General features: G+C 41.6%; 1 protein-coding gene across 1 annotated transcript in view; it reads left to right on the top strand.

The window, feature by feature from the left end:
• Positions 1-17,773, top strand: part of LOC145403091 (putative E3 ubiquitin-protein ligase HERC1) — a 597,230-nt gene that overhangs the window by 515,714 nt on the left and 63,743 nt on the right. The window contains 2 exon segments of the mRNA XM_080274923.1: positions 2,275-2,359; positions 7,926-8,071. Of these exon segments, the coding sequence (XP_080131049.1) occupies positions 2,275-2,359; positions 7,926-8,071 (231 nt within the window).

Here is a 17,773-nt window from a genome sequence, read left to right as displayed (position 1 = left end):
TACCCAGAGAGTTTTTTTTTTAACTGGAGGTGTTAGAAGCAGCCTTCATTGACCCTTTATTTGACATGCTTATTAAGCTGAAGAAAATTGAATAAAATCATCTGGTTGAATAAAATTGAATAAAATCATCTGGTAGTCATCTGAGAAAAATGAAAAATTCGTCACCATACTGACAGGGTGTAAACTTCAGTCATTTCTTTCATCCTTAAGTTAATTGTTCAGGTAAGCACTTAATCTACATTTGTGTGCAGGTGATCCTACTGTATTGCTAGTGGCAAGTCAAAATGGCTTGTTGTATGTTAAGAAACTATTTATTATGCTGGGACAGTCAGCCATAGAACCAGCTTATCCTCAAGATTAGGTTAGAAATAATACTGCCCTAGTATTCCTCTGTGTCAAATAGGCTAGAAGAAAGGATGGTGAGGACCAGGAAAGTCAGTTCCCTCTAATGCTTTAAAATAAAAAAAAGTCAAGGATCTCATGCCATGTGCCTTCCCAAAATCCCCAGAGTCCAGTAAAACATGGCAGGTTTGTAAGATTGTGTGGAATGCGAGAGATGTGAATGATGAATGTAAAAGACTAGAAGGAAAGAAGCAAGCAAAGTATGATGTGATAGTGCTTTGCTAGGCAGAGTTGAGTAGTAGGGAAGTGAATGAAATGGAAGATGTGATATGTGTAAGGCATTTGTGGGCAGCTTGAAGAGGAAGTTGCTGAATTGATGAACACTGGAGAGGTGCGGTCAAGAGAACAGATAGTACAATTGTTCACTTGTTACAGCTGAGTGGTCAAAATGGAGAGATGGCAATTTTATGGTAAGTTAATCCTTTCAGACTGTCATTTTTTTCTTGCAACATCCAGACAATTTACTTAAGATTTGGGGAGACCATATGTAGTCACAGGGTTTCAAAGTCTCCTTTAACCTCTTTACAGCCTGAATGATATTGTCTGAGGATACCAAGAATAGAAGAAAATACTGTATACATCACTGGATTGATGGGGTTAAAATGGACAGAATGTGGAAAAAGGAGCTACAGTACAGACATACCCCAATAATAAGCAAATTGAAAACTGATGAAGCACTCTTTTGATGAAACACAGGAGACATGCCCTGGAAAACTGACTAGAGCTGCTTCATTTGCTTCATTTTTTCGATGACCCAGTGTTGGAAATTTGAAATGCAGGCAGTTTAAATAATATAATTTTCAACACTCGTAAAAGAAACATTGTACTTTTATATGGGATCTACATGCATGCAGGACTCCCCTTACATCATCATCACCCTTAATCTTCAGAAAACAAATCGCAACAGACCCAAATTACGCAGAAATTTTATTACTCTTGCTAATTCACAACTGGAGAGAGAGAGAGAGAAAAAAATACTATGGTGGCTTATGGCAGCTGCATTGAGGCCAAAGTCATCTGTGTGGTCTTAGGTAAACATTGACTCTGCATGTGGTAGGAGGTTGAAGGACTCAAATTTCTTGTGTATTTCCTCATTTACAGATTTTTTTTTGTTTTTTTAATATAAAACTTGGATGTGACAAGGAAGTTAAAAAAAGACAGGGATAGAGGGAACAGGAGGAGGAAAGGAGAAAAGAAGAGAAAAAGTAGAAGAAAAATAGAGACGGGGAGATGAGAGATGGATACAGTCGTGATCAGTCACCGTGAGCCTTTGTAATGGAATGCATCTCTGTGTACATATGACTCATTTGCTCAGTACCCTTACTTAACAAATGAATGCATTAGTTTTTGGTGGGGTATAGAGCACATCTTCATTATTTCTTAAGAAGCATATGGGGAAAATTGCTTTGAAACCCAACAAAATTATTATCCAGTGACATGTCATGGGTATGCATACCTGTTGGATATTGAGGTCTGCCTGTGTTTGTATTATACCATAGGTTACACTCTTTTCATTTTAGTTTGGCCTGAAATTGCCATCTCTCATCTTGAATGCTGAGTTATAACAGTAGTTTAATGCAAGAATATGATGCTAGCCATGAATAAGTGGTATGGGAGGGATGTAGGGCTGTAGCATTGTCATTTTCTCCCATTGAGCTAAGCAAAATGTACAAATGAATGAAAATCAGGACAGTGTCAAGGAAATTCATTCATACCATATAGCTAAAGCTCATTGAATTTCATACAGTCATGGCTTAGTATTAAAGGTGTGGGAGTGGCCCAGATCCATCAAATGAAAACAAACTGATCATTCCTGTGGTCTTTATCAGTAGGAGTGGAGGCAAGAACACCAGTGGGGGGACATCATGCCAGCCTGGGTGTCTACTGCAGCTGCGAGGACACCAGGCCTCTGTCACCTCTTTGCACATCTCATGCTCTGGCCTGATGCTGGCTTCAGGTTGGTCTGGTGGTGGATACAGAGGGGAGTATACTGGTGGTTAGGACCCTTTTTTTTTTTTTTTAAATGTGCCATATTGTATCCAGGCTGCCAGAAGGGAAGAACACTGCCTTTTGTTATTACAGATAGCTAACACAGCACACAACCAATAAAGCAAGTTGTTTAAAGGTTTAAGCAGTACATGTTTTCCAATACTGTTTTATATGGATCTGACCCAAGTAATAAAGCTCTGTCAATAGGGAGTAGATAAATTCTGGGTTCCCTTCTTTTACCAAATGCTGGATCCCCTGATGTTCAGTAGTAGGTGGTAATGACCATTATTCACACACACTTCATGTAGTGTTGCCTCTTTCTTCCTAAAGTGACTATACATGGAGTGACAATAGTTTCCTGTAATCACAGGAAGCCATTACAACATTGGTTGGTGACCATACAACCATATAATGGGGTGATGTGAAGTCTACCATAATGCCCATTAACTGGATGCAGAAATGTACATGCATTTCATCCAGGAGCCAAACCTCCACATTATCCCCACCTTTTGCTGTGGCAAGGCATTGTCCTACACAAGGGAACATCAGCTCACTGCACAGGCTGGTCTTGCAGGGATGACTGCCTGCCTGCAGTTGATGGGTCTGCTTGGTCAGACAGATTGGTCTGGTAGTACTACTGTTCTGTTACTACTGTTACTTTTTTAAAAAGTATAAAATCACCTTCATCCTTTTGAAAATACAGGTAATATTATGATCAACACCAACCTTCATAATACAATTCACCATTTGGATGTAATGTGAAGGTTAACACTAATCTTCATACTACAGTCGGTTGATGTCATACACTCCAACAGTTGTGGTTACCAACCATATGCTTCTACTTTTATTACTGTAATTAATGTTACAGTGCTAATAAAATCATTAATTTACTGGAGTTGCTGGTCTCTGTGGCTGTCAGCTGTAGTAGCTTCCTAGCCCTTACGCACTAGAGAGACAGGCTTGATGGCTGGTGATCTTGTCCCCCTGAGGCACAGGAGTGCATTCCCTGAAGGGAGAATGATAGTCAACATCTCATCCAGGCCATAGCAGAACTCCAGGCTTAATGTTTCTTCTCAGACAGAACCTCAGCCAGTGGAATCTCCTTGCCTCTGGACCCATCCCACCTGATGTTGTGAATGCAAGGGGAGTGAATCAGGTGTGGTCTACATGTTGGATTCTTGATAGTTGCTGTTTTTTTTCCAGTTCATTCCTCTGGTGTGCAGCCCCAATAGACAGTTTGCTGTGACTTGCTGCCATAGGATCAGATATCCTAATGTCAAAGAAAACCTTATGCTGATGTGTCTAGAAACTTTGAGCACTGACATTCTCTCTAGTATCATTTGATGTGTTTACTGCTCTGTGAATGAAAGGCGTACCATCTAGAGGGTACAAAGCTGGCTCTTTGGTGACATCATAGCATATTTCCTGCACCATTATTGCAGAGGTTGCATACTTCATCATGCTGAATGCACGCAAAGCCTCCCTTCTTCCAAACCATTTCATGGTTTACATCAAAGACACACTTTTAAGGTAGATTTTCTATTGGCCACCCATATCTCAAGGATATGGTATCTGTAAATTCTTATTTGTTGAAGTCAAAGCCTCTTGCAATGAAAGGCAGGGTTGCCAGCCAGTTTGATGCCCCAGCCTCCGGTGCCATTTCAAGTCTTCTGCACTGGTCTGATGTTAAGAAATAATTGTGTACTGCAGCTGGTTCTTTTGTCTCGCTTCCCACGCATTGCTTGTGTGTGTCTTTGTCTTTCTGCCATTGTTGGCCAGTTTAACTCATCTCAAGCTTGGCTCACATCTTCTGTGACAAGGACTTGGTGAGACAAAGTGATTTTTTCTGTGTTCATAGCCTGCCATGGCTGCTGCAATTTTAATGCCAACATCTCCCATCCTGAGTGGTAGTGCTAGAAACTCCCTCTCTTCTGGTGTGGGGATGTGGCCATTGGTCAGTGATGGGAGGATTGATTCTCTGATAGCATCCTCCAGTGGTTGTAGCAGCAACACTCTGACAGGGATGGGCTGCATTACAAATATCCATTTATGCTTTACACCATATATAAATGCTGTGTATGCTGCATGAGGTTTAGTTTTTCTGTGATTTGATAATAAATATATTTCTTCTTCCCATGTCTTTACCTTGTTACTCACATCTTTGTCTTTGAATTCATTATTCCAGTCATTGTACCAAGATGCCTCTGGCTTTCATTTGTCACTGTCACCTTTGTGTCTCTAAAGGTTTCTTGTGCTTCTTTAATAGCAAGGCTGCTGCTGCTGCTGCCACCGCTGCTGCCACTGCCCCCCCTCCCCCCCCATCTCATGCAATCCTATTTTTCTTCCTTTTAGACCTTCATAGGCTTCTCGTCAATGAGAGTCTCATTGTGGTTCCTTCCAGCTCCAATGCCTTCCTTCCTGCTAAAATTGCATAAATTCATTTCACTGATACCTCCAGGTCTCACATAATAGTCTGAGTCATATTCTGTTTAACTTTCTTTGGCTCTTGTGACAATCTCTTTGATAAACAAAATCATTTGGTGTTAGGTAGATTAGAACACTAGAGTTGTTTAGACCATGAGAGTGTTAGCTTTTTACCTCCTTTCATAAACTTTCCATTTTCTTCTACATCTACTCCATAATTGCTGTACAACCAAAGTTCCATCCATCCATCATTGCTCTAGTAGGAGTGTAGAGGTCTGTGGCTAGGCTGTTCAGTCTAGGAATAAGAGGCAAGAGTAACCTAATATTGTAATATGGACGGTAATGTTATCATAGTGGAAGGGATGCTGTTTAAGTACAGACAGTCTCATTATAAGCCGGGGATTTGTACAAAAATATCACAGCTTTTTAGATGCAGGATCATCACTACAAATGGCTGTGTTTGTTTTTTGTGCACTGATGTTTTTTGGATTTGAGGTGTATTACTCCTGTAGACTCTTAGCTAAGTCATAGTACAGCCCTAGTGGTCACACATCCGTCCAGTACTTTTGTACAGTACTTATTTTCTGTACATTCAGGAAAACAGCAAATCTGATTTGTAGATAACAGTGGAACTTTGATAGTTTTTAAGTAATCTACAGTGAAACTTATAGCAAAAGAGAATGTCAGATGGGCACCTTATGATGATGGCAATGTTGCAGTAAGTCCATATTATAGCTGACTTTTTTATGTTCATTTTTGCTAATTAGTCTGTAGTAAATTGGAGAAATATTGCCTCTAAAATTCCATTGTTACCAACAAAACTGATAGGCCAGTTTCCCACTGCTTATATTATCATGTGTGTTGAAAAGTCTGTGATTATTTAGAACATATGCCACACATTAAGTGAGGAATGATTATGTGCAGTTGTTTATGTAGGCTGGGTATCAGCAGTGTTCCAGTAACCTGGTGACTGTATAATTATTGCTTGGTGGGTTATTGCATTTTTTTCTGGATCCCCTTCATAACTAAAACCAAAATTACTAATACTTTGATATTAAACATTAATGTTTTCATGATGGATGGGATATTGGCTGTGCATGTCGTATCATTTATAAAGGCTCCAATGCTTGCATGCATTGCCAGCATCCCAAGCTGCTCTATCTCTAGCAGCCTCTCTGTTCAGTTCAGTTTCCCTGGGGTCACACTGTATGACCTCATCCCAAGTCTTTTTGGTTTGCCTCTCACAACTCCTCCCTCATTGTTCACATCTCTCACCTTTTGCACCCAGTTGTCATCCTCCATCCTTTCCACATGCTCAAACCATCTCAGTCTACTGCATGTCATCACATTACAAATACATTTAAGTCCTATCCTTCCTCTCAGCTCCTCCTCTATAATTCTAATCTTCTCCCCCATGCCTGTCATTCAAGGATGCACTACACATCCATCTGATCATTCTCATCCGTGTACATTTGAGCCTACGAATATCCTCGTCCTTTACTTACCAGTCCTTACTACCATACAACATTATACTCCTAAGACCCCATAGCACAGAAGTGGAACCTTCTCAGTGTCAGGATGGGCCATAACTCCTGAGATAGTTCCAATCGCACCTCAAGAAGAGGCTTAGGGTTGAGGATTTGAGTTTAGCATATTAGTTTCTCTCCCAAAGAGACCTATCATCCTGGCAGCAGCTAATGAGTGCACACTTTGTACGGGCATTGTGGCGTTTTTTTTTTTTTTTTTTTTTTTTTTTTTTTTACTCAGGTACAGGCTTCACAGCCCATTCCCAAGGCCCAGTAGTCCTCCCACATACCACACACCTCCACGTGTCATCACTTCAGTGTGAGTAGCCACTATCTATACTGAATACATGTTAGGGCTGTCTCAGCCAGGATTTGAACCTATGGCCATAAGGACTGCAGGCCACCTCTCTATTGATTCAGCCACCGTCTAAGACCAGCCCAAACCTTAAACTGCTTGAACCACCCTGTACTGCTCCTTTACCTCCAGTCCCCTCTTTTGCATGAAATTCTTTCACAGACCAAGTGCCTTTTTGCAGATGAAGCGTTTCTGTCAGGGCTGCCTCACTCAGTCAAGTTCATCAGCCCACAGAGCTAGGAGATGCCCCTTTTCCTCCATAATGGGATTCCTAGCCTCTGTTAGGCACCTAACAGTCAGGGTATGCATGATCCGTGCTGCAGCTAGGACAGCCTCAGGTTTTTTTATTAGACCTTGAACTGGGGCAGCTTAAGGTCTTGTGAGCTCTTGTTTGCCCCGTGCCCTTCGTTCTAGAACTTCACAGTGTCCAGTAAAACATCAATGGAAAGGCTACTTTTTACCCTTTTAGGCTTATCCTCGGCGCCTTCAGTAGCACCTTGCTGTCTACTGGGGTTAGCACCTTTACTGGACTTGTTATCCAAGTCACAAGCTGCAGTATTTTGCGGACAGAAAGTTAGCTGTCTACTTAATATCAAACTGCATTGTTTGTTCTGCATTTGTACTGCTGTTTTGTGATAGCTGTGGTGTTTTGGTGGCCTTGCATGTGAGATGGTTATGTAACATGGGGAAAGCCGAGGAAACAATCACAGCAGCAAGACACGTGAGTTGACAAGTGATACTGGGACTTCAAATGGGTAGTGGGAAGAAGGACGCGTGTGGAGAGGCCTCAGAACACAGAGGGCCATCTTGGCTCAAAAGTGTGGTTGTTGACTTGCACACATGTCAGCGCGTCAGCACAGGATCATTGTACATGGCCATTGTAAAAATCGTGTATTTTTCACGGTTATTAACCCAAAACCTGATATAAGTTTTCATTTATTGTTATAGCGATCTGTTGCATATTGTTTGATTATATACTGGGTTGTTACTTTTTGTAACCATTCTATATGAGTTTGAGTGCTTCTTTAAACTTCTATTCATTTATTTATTTATTTTTTTAAAATACCAAAAAAGTTCTAATTCCCCCTAGGGATGGGGTGGTCACAAATAAGTTGGGTTTTCAGATGTCGGACAGGCTTTAACCTGAATTAGTCCAACTTATGGATGTCTTATAGCAGTAGCAAGAATAAAAGAAAATTATTCATGGGACTGCTCCTCTGTCTCTGCAGGATGTGAGCGCAGTTCCAACGGTCTGGTGAATATATGGTCGCTGCAGGATGGATCACTGCTGCAGACTGTGGTTGGGGGTGGGGGGGTGGCGCATCTGGCCTGGGCTGGCCCTGCTGGCCTTGCCATCTGCTTCACCCAGTCACAGGTGAGTGCTGCATCACACCCACGTACAGTTCCCCCAGTTTCCCATTAACACGTAGGCTTTGGGTTTTGAGCCGTATCTTTAACCCTTTAACCGCGGGTATTGTTTTGGCCTGACTGTCCTCTCCCGCGGGGGTTTCAGCCAAATGTAAACAAACCTTTAAACCTTAAATAACTCTGCACAGAATAAAGCTAGAGAAAAAAATAAGGTACCATTAGAAAGTACTAACCTTCAGCTTTCCATTGATGTAGGTTTCATGACTCTGTTGACTTTCACAGGACAGGCAGTGCCGTTAGAAGTGAGGGGTGTAAAATCACTATTTTTCGCTCACACACCATTACCTTCGCTCATACACCATTACCAAATGCCAACCTCATTCTGATAATAATACTATAAACATATATGAACACTGCACATACGATAAACACCCACTCTGTGTTCACTGAGGCAGGTAAAAGGCACTGTAATTACCCACACTTCACTGCCACATCAGCGGTGTTGTAATCACTATTTTTCGCTCACACACCATTACCAAATGCCAACCTCATTCTGATAATAATACTATAAACATATATGAACACTGCACATACGATAAACACCCACTCTGTGTTCACTGAGGCAGGTAAAAGGCACTGTAATTGCCCGCACTTCACTGCCATATCAGCGGTGTTGTAATCACTATTTTTCGTTCACACACCATTACCAAATGCCAACCTCATTCTGATAATAATACTATAAACATATATGAAAACTGCACATACGATAAACACCCACTCTGTGTTCACTAAGGCAGGTAAAAGGCACTGTAATTGCCTGCACTTCACTATCACATCAGCAGTGTTGTCACTCACACAGCTGGACAGATACTGATGCTGTTTGGTCCGGGGTGGGGTGGGAGGTGGGGCCCGAAGGGGGGGAAGAGGGAGGTGGAGGTTGGCTGGAGTGAAAGAACTTAATAGCTACTCTCTCTTGAAACAATTGGCGCTCGGAAAAAACGCGGGGTATTCAAAATATTCACAAACATTCGAGAATGACACCCGCGGTTTGGTCCAGTTTTTGCAGTGTCATTCTGGAATGACACCCGCGGTTAAAGGGTTAAATCTAGGGGCATTGTATTGTTATTTCTGAGTAGTTGCCCAAATTCTATAGTATGTCTCCTGTAGACTGGTCCATAGAGTTGAATATAAACATGGATAGGCATGTTACAGCAGGATGATAATCTGTCTGTCTATAGATTTATTTATTTATCTATTTATAGCCAAATGCTGTAATCCTGGAGGGGGTGGCCACAAACAGCACACCTCCGTGCCACCCTGTCCTCCGCCATCATGGAGGCAGTGTGGGTAATGAGCATGTAAGGATACCCCTACAGTTTACCGAGTTAGCTACTGTACCTACTTCACAGTACTATATAGTCAGTCCCGAACTTCCGTGGAACAAACACCTGCATCCCCAGCTTAGAACAAACTCCTATGTCCCTGGCATATTTGCAAATTGATCTTGGAACAAAACGAAGAAAAAATTATGAAAAAATGCAATTATAGAAAGCATGGAAAATTCCAAATATAAACCCCTTCTGTATCATAATACTATTTCGTGTTACTTGCGTATCATGCAAAAACGTCCATGGCATGTTGCTGAAACTGAGCATGGCTCATGCTTACCATGTATTCAGTTGATGTGTTGGAAGTGACTCGGAGTACGAAGTTGCACCTATGCGATACCCTTACACTGGCATCAGCACCAACTCCATGGAAAAATACAATGATGTCGTGATATGCTGCGGTAAAGAAGTGGGGGGGAAGAGAAATGGCTACAGAGTATTGCAGCGGACATATGCGAGCTGTCACAGAGCCCTGACCTCTTCAGCATTATCACAAATACATCATGATTATTCAGTCTGCTAAGCATTCAGTGGGTTTGATTTTCACACACATGGAGTGATTGTACCATGCCATCCACATCAGTAGAATGTAAGCAGAGTCACTTGATTGCCTGCTAATGAACACAAGGCAGCAGTGAAATGATTTGTATATTTGTGTTTTTCCACTCTGAATAGATAATTTAATGCAAATTAAATTACGTAATGCAAAATTATTTTCCCTCACAACTTATTGGTGGATGTTGACTGTGAAAGAGCAGTAAACTGAGTAAATTTTTCTTTACCCCTACATAACAAAGGAGACAGCAAAAAATAAATAAATAAATAAAATAGAAATAGTTTACTAATTATTCACATTCAGCATCCAGCAGTAAGTTGTTAGGGAAAATAATTTTGCACCAAATCATTCATTTGAAGTAGAAATGCACAAATATACAAATCTTTTACTGCCACCTTGCTTTCAGTAGCAGGCAATCGACTGACATAGTTTACAATCATTTGATGCATATGGCATAGTATAGTCACTCCATGCTACATGTGTGTGCATATTTAGCCCACTTAATGCTTAGTTTGCTGTTTATTTATGATGCATTTATGATCATCCCTTGCATACCACTGCAGGAACGCTCATCCATCTATGCATCTTACTGTCACTTGCAATGAATAACAGGTCCTGTAAGAAGCCTACGGTGGTTGGTTTCTGTTAACTAGCTGGGATACAGTTAGGTTAGAGTGATTGATGAAATGAGGAAATGATTAACGAGTAGCTGCTAACAGATGCCTAGGGACAGAGGAGTGTCAGATCATCAGACCCATCTCCATTCGCAAGGGATTTATAATGAATTCCTCGTGAATGTTCGGGATGGACTTTACAGTAATATTCTGATTATCCCACGTCACATTAACTGACGTCTGTCATTATCCCACAAAGCAGAAAATCAGGTTGAATTAAAGCAGTATCCAACTAGCATCAACAGACAGTAGGATGGGAAACCAAGTTTTTCAAGCTGCCTGCTGCTCCCTACCACCCATGCACCACCAAAACTGACCAGGAAATAATTCAATCATGTAACATGCAGGGTGGTAACATTATAACCAACCATTACATGTTCCTACATGTCAACAAATGGGTTGGCAGAGGATTAGTGCCTCTCCCTGGAAAACAACTAATTAAAAAGACAAACAAAATGCCTCGGGGCCAGGACAGACCAACAGATGACGACCAAGGACAGAACAAAGGACATGGTGCAGTTTCATGGAATGGGAGGGGTGCGAATGATGAGACGAAAGAGAGAGAGAAATTGTCCAGGGGTGCATGGTGGTGCAAAAGTGGACATATGTAAATTGACAGAAACTAAATGGAGAGGTGAGAGTGTGAATGGGAGTATGGATTGGGTATATGTGTGGGAGTAGGTGGGAATGAGAGGGCAAAAGAGGGTTTACTTATTTGTGTGTGCAAGAGATGGAAGGAAAATATAAGAGAGTATGGATCACTTGGTTCAAGGATTGTGAGGGTAATATTGAAAATAGGAATACAAGCACGGGCGATTGTGTGTATACAGTATATGCACCAATGGAAGACCATGTGAGCTGAATGAAAGAAGAGTTCTTGGCAAATGTGGAACTATGCGTGGAAAAGTTTGAGAGGAATGAGAGTGTTCTGACTGGAGATATGAATGCAAAAGTAGGGAATGTGAAGGTGGACGGAGTATTTGGTGAGTGGGGTGTGTTTACAGAAGTGGATGAGAATGGCAGTGCTCCAATGGACATTTGTGCAGGGAGAGGGTTGGTGATAGCCAATACCCTCTTTAGGCACAAAATGATCCACAGGTATTTGTGGTGAGTGATGAGAAGGATGGATGGTGGACTGAACGAATGGAAGGCAATGATTGAATACGTGTGTGTGTAGATGAGGGAATGAGAAATGGATGCAAGATCATACAGAGGTTGGGGGAGTGGACTTTCTGACTGCCACTTGGTGGTGGCAAAAGTCAAAGTACAAATGCGATTGATGAATAGAAGGAGAGAAGGACAGGAGGAAGTAGTCCATACAAGGAGGGTAGAAAGGTTGCAGGAAGATGGAAAAAAGGCAGACTATAAGAGAGAAGTGGAGGAGTGATTAGATAAATATGATTTGGGGCAGGTAGGGGAGGTGGGAGTGTGTATGACATTCACAGAAGAAATCTGTGCAGCATGTGAGGTGGTGTGTGGGGTGAAGAGAAGATGAAAGGGGGTGCAAGGGACAGCATGATGGAATGAAGAGGTGAGACAAGCTGTGATGCAAAAAAAGAAAGCATATACTGAGTGGATGGGAAGCAGACACATGGAGGAAGCTAAAAGACAGTACAGTATAGAAAGGAAGAGAGACGTGAAAAGATTAGTAACAGAAAGTAAGAAGAGGGTGAATGAGGAATTTGGAAGGAATTTGAGTGTAAAGCGGAGGGAATGTAAGTAAATGTTCTGGAAAAAGGTTAAGAGAATTAGACAGGGTGATAAAGAAGTTAATAGGGGAGTGAAAGGTAAAAATGGTAGATTGCTAGTGGAGAAGGGAGAAAAAGTGAGCAGATGGAGAGAACACTTTAACCCATGGATTGCGAGTCACAGCTCAGGCTGGGTAGCATCATGTTGTAAGCCACAGCTGAGGCTGTGCTGGCCATGCATCACCGTAAACAACTCGACCCCCACGCAAACTTACGCATGGCGTTACACAAAGACGGAGGGAGAGAAATTTTTTTCTTTTCACCAGGTGATGCCCTGGATGTTTATCTTGAAGTTTATAAAAAATAAAAACTAGAAAATAAGCTTTTTTTTTCTTCGTTTTTTGTGCACCATGGGGTGGGATAAAAAAAAGATAATTGCACAATCCATGGGTTAAGGAACTGTTAAACATAGAAAATGAAAGTAATGCAAGTATAAGTGGCTGGGGAATGGCTGGGAGAAGGAGAGAGGTGAGAAGGGAGGAAGGGATCAGTAGGATGAAAGTAGTGGAAGCAGTAAAGCAAGTCAAAATGGGGAAAGCCCCAAGAATTGATGAAGTGTGTGGTGAAATTATGAAGCATGGGGGAGAGACAATAGTAGAATGGATATGAAAGATGTGCAGATTGGCCTGGGAGGAAGGTAGAGTCCAGGAGGATTGGAGGTCGTGTATAATTATTCCCCTGTACAAAGGAAAAGGGGAAAAAGAAGTGTGTGGTAATCATAGGGGCATTTGTCTTCTCAGTGTAATAGGAAAAGTATATACATGGTACAATACTTACTGACAGTTTAGAAAATAACAGGCATTAGTTGGAGAACAGGGGGGTTTTAGGAAGGGAAGAGGTTGTGTAGGTCAGATATTCACCCTTAGGTCGTAAGTGGAAAAGTTTCTAGGGAAGAGAAAGAAGTTGTATACAGCATTCATGGGCTTGGAGAAGGCATATGGCAATGGATAGACAAGGAATATGGAAAATATTAAGAATATGTGGAGTAAAATGGGAAGCTGTTGAATGCCGTGAAGAGTATGTATGAGGTGCCGTGGCTGCAGTGCATGTGGATGGTGTAGTGAGCGACTTTTTCCGTGTGAGTGTTGGATTGAAACAGGGATGTGTCATGTCTCCATTGTTGTTCAGTCTGTGTATGGATGGGGTTATGAAAGAGATAAAAGGTAGGGCAGTGGATGTTGAAGTGGCTGGAATGAGAGAGGGTAGCCTTTGGAAACTTACTATTCTGTTGTTTGCAGATGATGCTGTATTGTTAAGTGAAGTCGAAGGGGAACTGCAAGGCTTGGTGAATGAGTTTGGGAAAGTGTGTAACAAACGGAATCTAAAGGTGAATGTAGGGAAGAGTAAAGTTGTGGTCTTTGAGAGAAATAAAGTCGCTGAATGTACTGTGAGGTTGGATGATGAGGAAATGAAAATGTGAGTACATTTAATTATTCAAGCTGTATGATGAATAAGGATGGAGGTATGGAGTATGAAGTCCTTGAAAGAGTACAACAGGGAAGGAAGGTTGCTTGCTCTTTGAAAGTAGTGATAAGAAATATGGAAGTGAGCACGGAAGTAAGAAAGTCGCTGCATGATAGTACTGTATTAAGCTATCACTGTAACTCATGGAAATGAAGCTTGGTACTTGTTGCAAGGACACGAGGCAAGAGTGAGAGCAGTGGAAATAAGTTGTTTGGGAGGAGCATGTGGAGTTACATGGAGAGACAAACTGACAAATGAGAAAGTGAAGGAGCAATGTGGTGTAGATGTGGATGTGATAGAAAGCATTAGGAGAAATACAATGAAGGGGCTTGGCCATGTGGAGAGGATGGAGAGCGAGAATTTAATGAGGAGAGTCTATGTGAGTGAGGTGGAGAGGGAGGGGAAGACTGAGGATGAGATGGAGGGTTGGAGTGTAGAGGTACAGTATATGAGAGAGGAGAGTGTGAGCTGGGTGGGGGAGGGTAGCGATATGGTTGGGGAAAGGGCGACATGTAGGTGATTTGTTTGTGTCCACCTCTTGTGGGATTAAAGTGTCTGACTGCAAATAGATAGGTTATGTAGTCATGCCTCATTATGCAGTGAGGTTACATCAAGTGAAAACTCATTCCATAACGGCTGATCATAATCCGAGGTCAGCATAACATAGGTCAAGTGGGGATATGTTGGGTGTCAAGGGCTATTTAACCTTTAAAAAAAATAAATAAATAAATAAAATAAATCTTTTTGGCTTGCCCTCACTGCCCATTAATACCACAGCTCTTTCCACTCAGGGTAGTATCCTTGCCAGACATAATTTCCAAGTCAGAAGCTTCAGTATTTCACACACAAAAAAAATTATCACTTCACTTAATACTGCACACTGCACTGCAGTGCACACTTGCACTGTTATTTGGTGATAGCAGTGGTGTTTCAGGAGCCTTGCATGCACGAAATGAGATGAAAAGGAGACGATCACAGTCAGTGTAACACTGGATGGTCATCTTGACTCAAACATCTAACTGTCGGCTTCCATGGGAGGCACCAGGTACACACAGGATTGACCAACGAAGCCACCACAATTATCCTATAGCAAATGTAGTCATCGTTATCAGGAAACTATGCATAACATTTAGTTCATCGTTCTGTCAGTTTATCACATACCAAATTGACAAGTACTAAGGCCAGACAACGTTAGGTTAGGATAAATTCGGTTGGGTCAGAGTACTGTGGTTAGGTTTGGATAAATCAGCACTGATAAGAGTAATAGCTTGCAAAAAATGGTGTTCTAAGATGGCATCCGTCTGTCTTTGACACACCTCAAGATGGCGTTCATCTGTTTTCGGTGCTGTTGGAAACTGTAAACAAAGCCCGCTTTATAACGTCATTTACTACTTAGGGAAAAAAAGAAAGAAAGAAAAATATCAGAACTTCAAAACATACATGGAAAATACTCAGAGAATCCCATGAAGGACATTGGTAAAGAAAAATGTGAAGAAAACTGCAGGTTACCCAGTATGCTTTATGTACAGTACAGTTATGCTGTATAATATGCTGCATAATGCGTTTTAATTAGGAAGACTCGGTTTATTTTTTTTTTTCTATGTCTCGATAGTTCTACATACAGTATAGGGTTTTTGTTGGGCTTATACCCTCCTAGAGGGGCTGAGAAGGGGTTTTGTGTCATCATCTGAAAATCCGCAACATCCAACATGGCTTTGGCTGAATTATGATGGAAGAACTTTGAGTGTAAAGTGGAAGGAATGTTGGAAAATGTTCTGGAAAGAGGTAAAGAGAGTTAAACAGGGTGTCAAAGACGTTAGTCGGGGAGTGAAAGATAAAACTAATAGATTGCTGGTGGAGAAGGGAGAAAAAGTGAGCAGATGAAGAGAACATTTTAAGGAATTGTTGAACATAGAGAATGAAAGCAGTGCAAGTATAAGTGACTGGGGAATGGCTGGGAGACGGAAGGATGTGAGAAGAGAGGAAGAAATCAGTAGGATGGAAGTTGTGGAAGCAATGAAGAAAGACAAATGGGGAAAGTCCCTGGAATTGATGGAGTGTGTGGTGAAATGATGAAGCATGGAGGAGAGTCGTTGAATGGATGTAGAAGATGTGCAGATTGGCCTGGGAGGAAAGCAGAGTCCTAGAGGATTGGAAGTCAGGTATAATTATTCTCTTGTACAAAGGAAAAGGGGAAAAGAAGTGTGTGGTAATCATAGGGGCATTTGTCTTTTTAGTGTAATGGGAAAAGTATATGATAGGATACTTACTGACAGAGTTAGGGAAATAACAGAGGAATTAGTTGGAGTAGAAATGGGAGGTTTTAGGAAGGGAAGAGGTTGTGTAGATCAGATATTCATTCTTAGATCTTTAGTAGAAAAGTTTCTAGAGAAGGGAAAGAAATTGTGTGCGGCCTTCACAGATTTGAAGAAAGCATATGACAGGGTGGATAGACAAGGAATATGGAAAGTATTAAGAATATATGGAGTAGATGGGAAGTTGTTGAATGCTGTGAAGAGTATGTATGAGGGTGCTAAGGCTGCAGTGTGTGTGGCTAGTGAACTTAGTGACGTTTTCTATTTGAAGGTTGAATTGAAATAGGGATGTGTCATATCTCCATGGTTGTTCAATCTGTATATGGATGGGGTTATAAAAGAGGTACAAGGTAGAGCAGTGGATGTTGGAGTGGCCCTAATGGGAGAGGATAGTGTTTGGAAACTCCCTGTACTGTACTGTTGTTTGCAGATGTTACTGTGTTGTTAAGTGAAGAAGAAGGGGAGCTGCAAGGCTTGGTGGATGAGTTTGGGAGAGTGTGTAAGAAACGGAATCTAAAGGGGAATGTAGGGAAGAATAAAGTTATGGTCTTCGAGAGAAATGAAGTCAATGAATGTACAGTGAGGCTTAGTGAGGAGGAAGTGGAAAATTTGTGTGTTTAAGTACTTGGGTAGTGTGATGAGTAAGGATGGAAGTTTAGGGGGTGAAGTGCTTGAAAGGGTACAACAAGGAAGAAAGGTTGCTGGTTCCTTGAAAACAGTGATAAGAAACAGGGAAGTTAGCAGGGAAGTGAAAAAGTTACTGCATGACAGTATTGTAATACCAGCTTTAACATATGGAAGTGAAGTTTGGACGTTGTTGGAGGGATAAAAGTCAAGAGTGAGAGCAGTGGAAATGAGTTATTTGAGAGAAGCATGTGGAGGTACATGGAGAGACAGACTGACAAGTGAGGAAGTGAAGGAGCATTGTAGAGTGGATGTGGATGTGATAGAAAGCGTTAGGAGAAACGCATTGAGATGGGTTGGCCGTGTGGAGGGGATGGAGAGCGAGAGACTGATGAGGAGAGTGTGAGTGAGGTAGAGGGGGGAAGAGGAAGGGGGAGGCCAAGGATGAGATGGAGGGATGGAGTGGGGAGGTATATGAGAGAGGTGGGTGTGAGCTGGGAGCAAGGCAGTGAAATGGCGGGGGACACAGCGACATGGAGGCAATTTGTTTGTGGCCACCCCTTGCGGGATTGAGGCATCTGGCAATAGATAGATAGATTGAGATTATGGATATTCAGAGTATTACTGTATCATAATACAGTACTGTAATTATAAGATTTACCTGTAATATAAAGCATACTTCAGGATAAATACAGGTACAACACCAATTTTCCAGCACCCCTGGTTCCAGAGCATTGCCAGATGAACCGTTTTGCCAGACAAACTGAGGCCACATGTGGCATATAATAATTGAACAGGGACCAACAGAAGTCACATATAATAATTCAGGAATATACATCTGACCCACTATTTTCAGTGTAATCACACATATGTTGGGACTTAAGTTCTTTATGGAACGACTGAGGCAAGTTTATTATTTAGCTATCTGACACGTCCACTT

This window comes from Coenobita brevimanus, chromosome 60 (assembly GCF_032717465.1).
Source record: "Coenobita brevimanus isolate Jiangsu-jjx chromosome 60, ASM3271746v2, whole genome shotgun sequence".
Classification (NCBI taxonomy): Eukaryota; Metazoa; Arthropoda; class Malacostraca; order Decapoda; family Coenobitidae; genus Coenobita; species Coenobita brevimanus.
The sequence above is the reverse complement of the archived record's forward strand: the minus strand, read 5'-3'. Positions and strand labels throughout refer to the sequence as shown.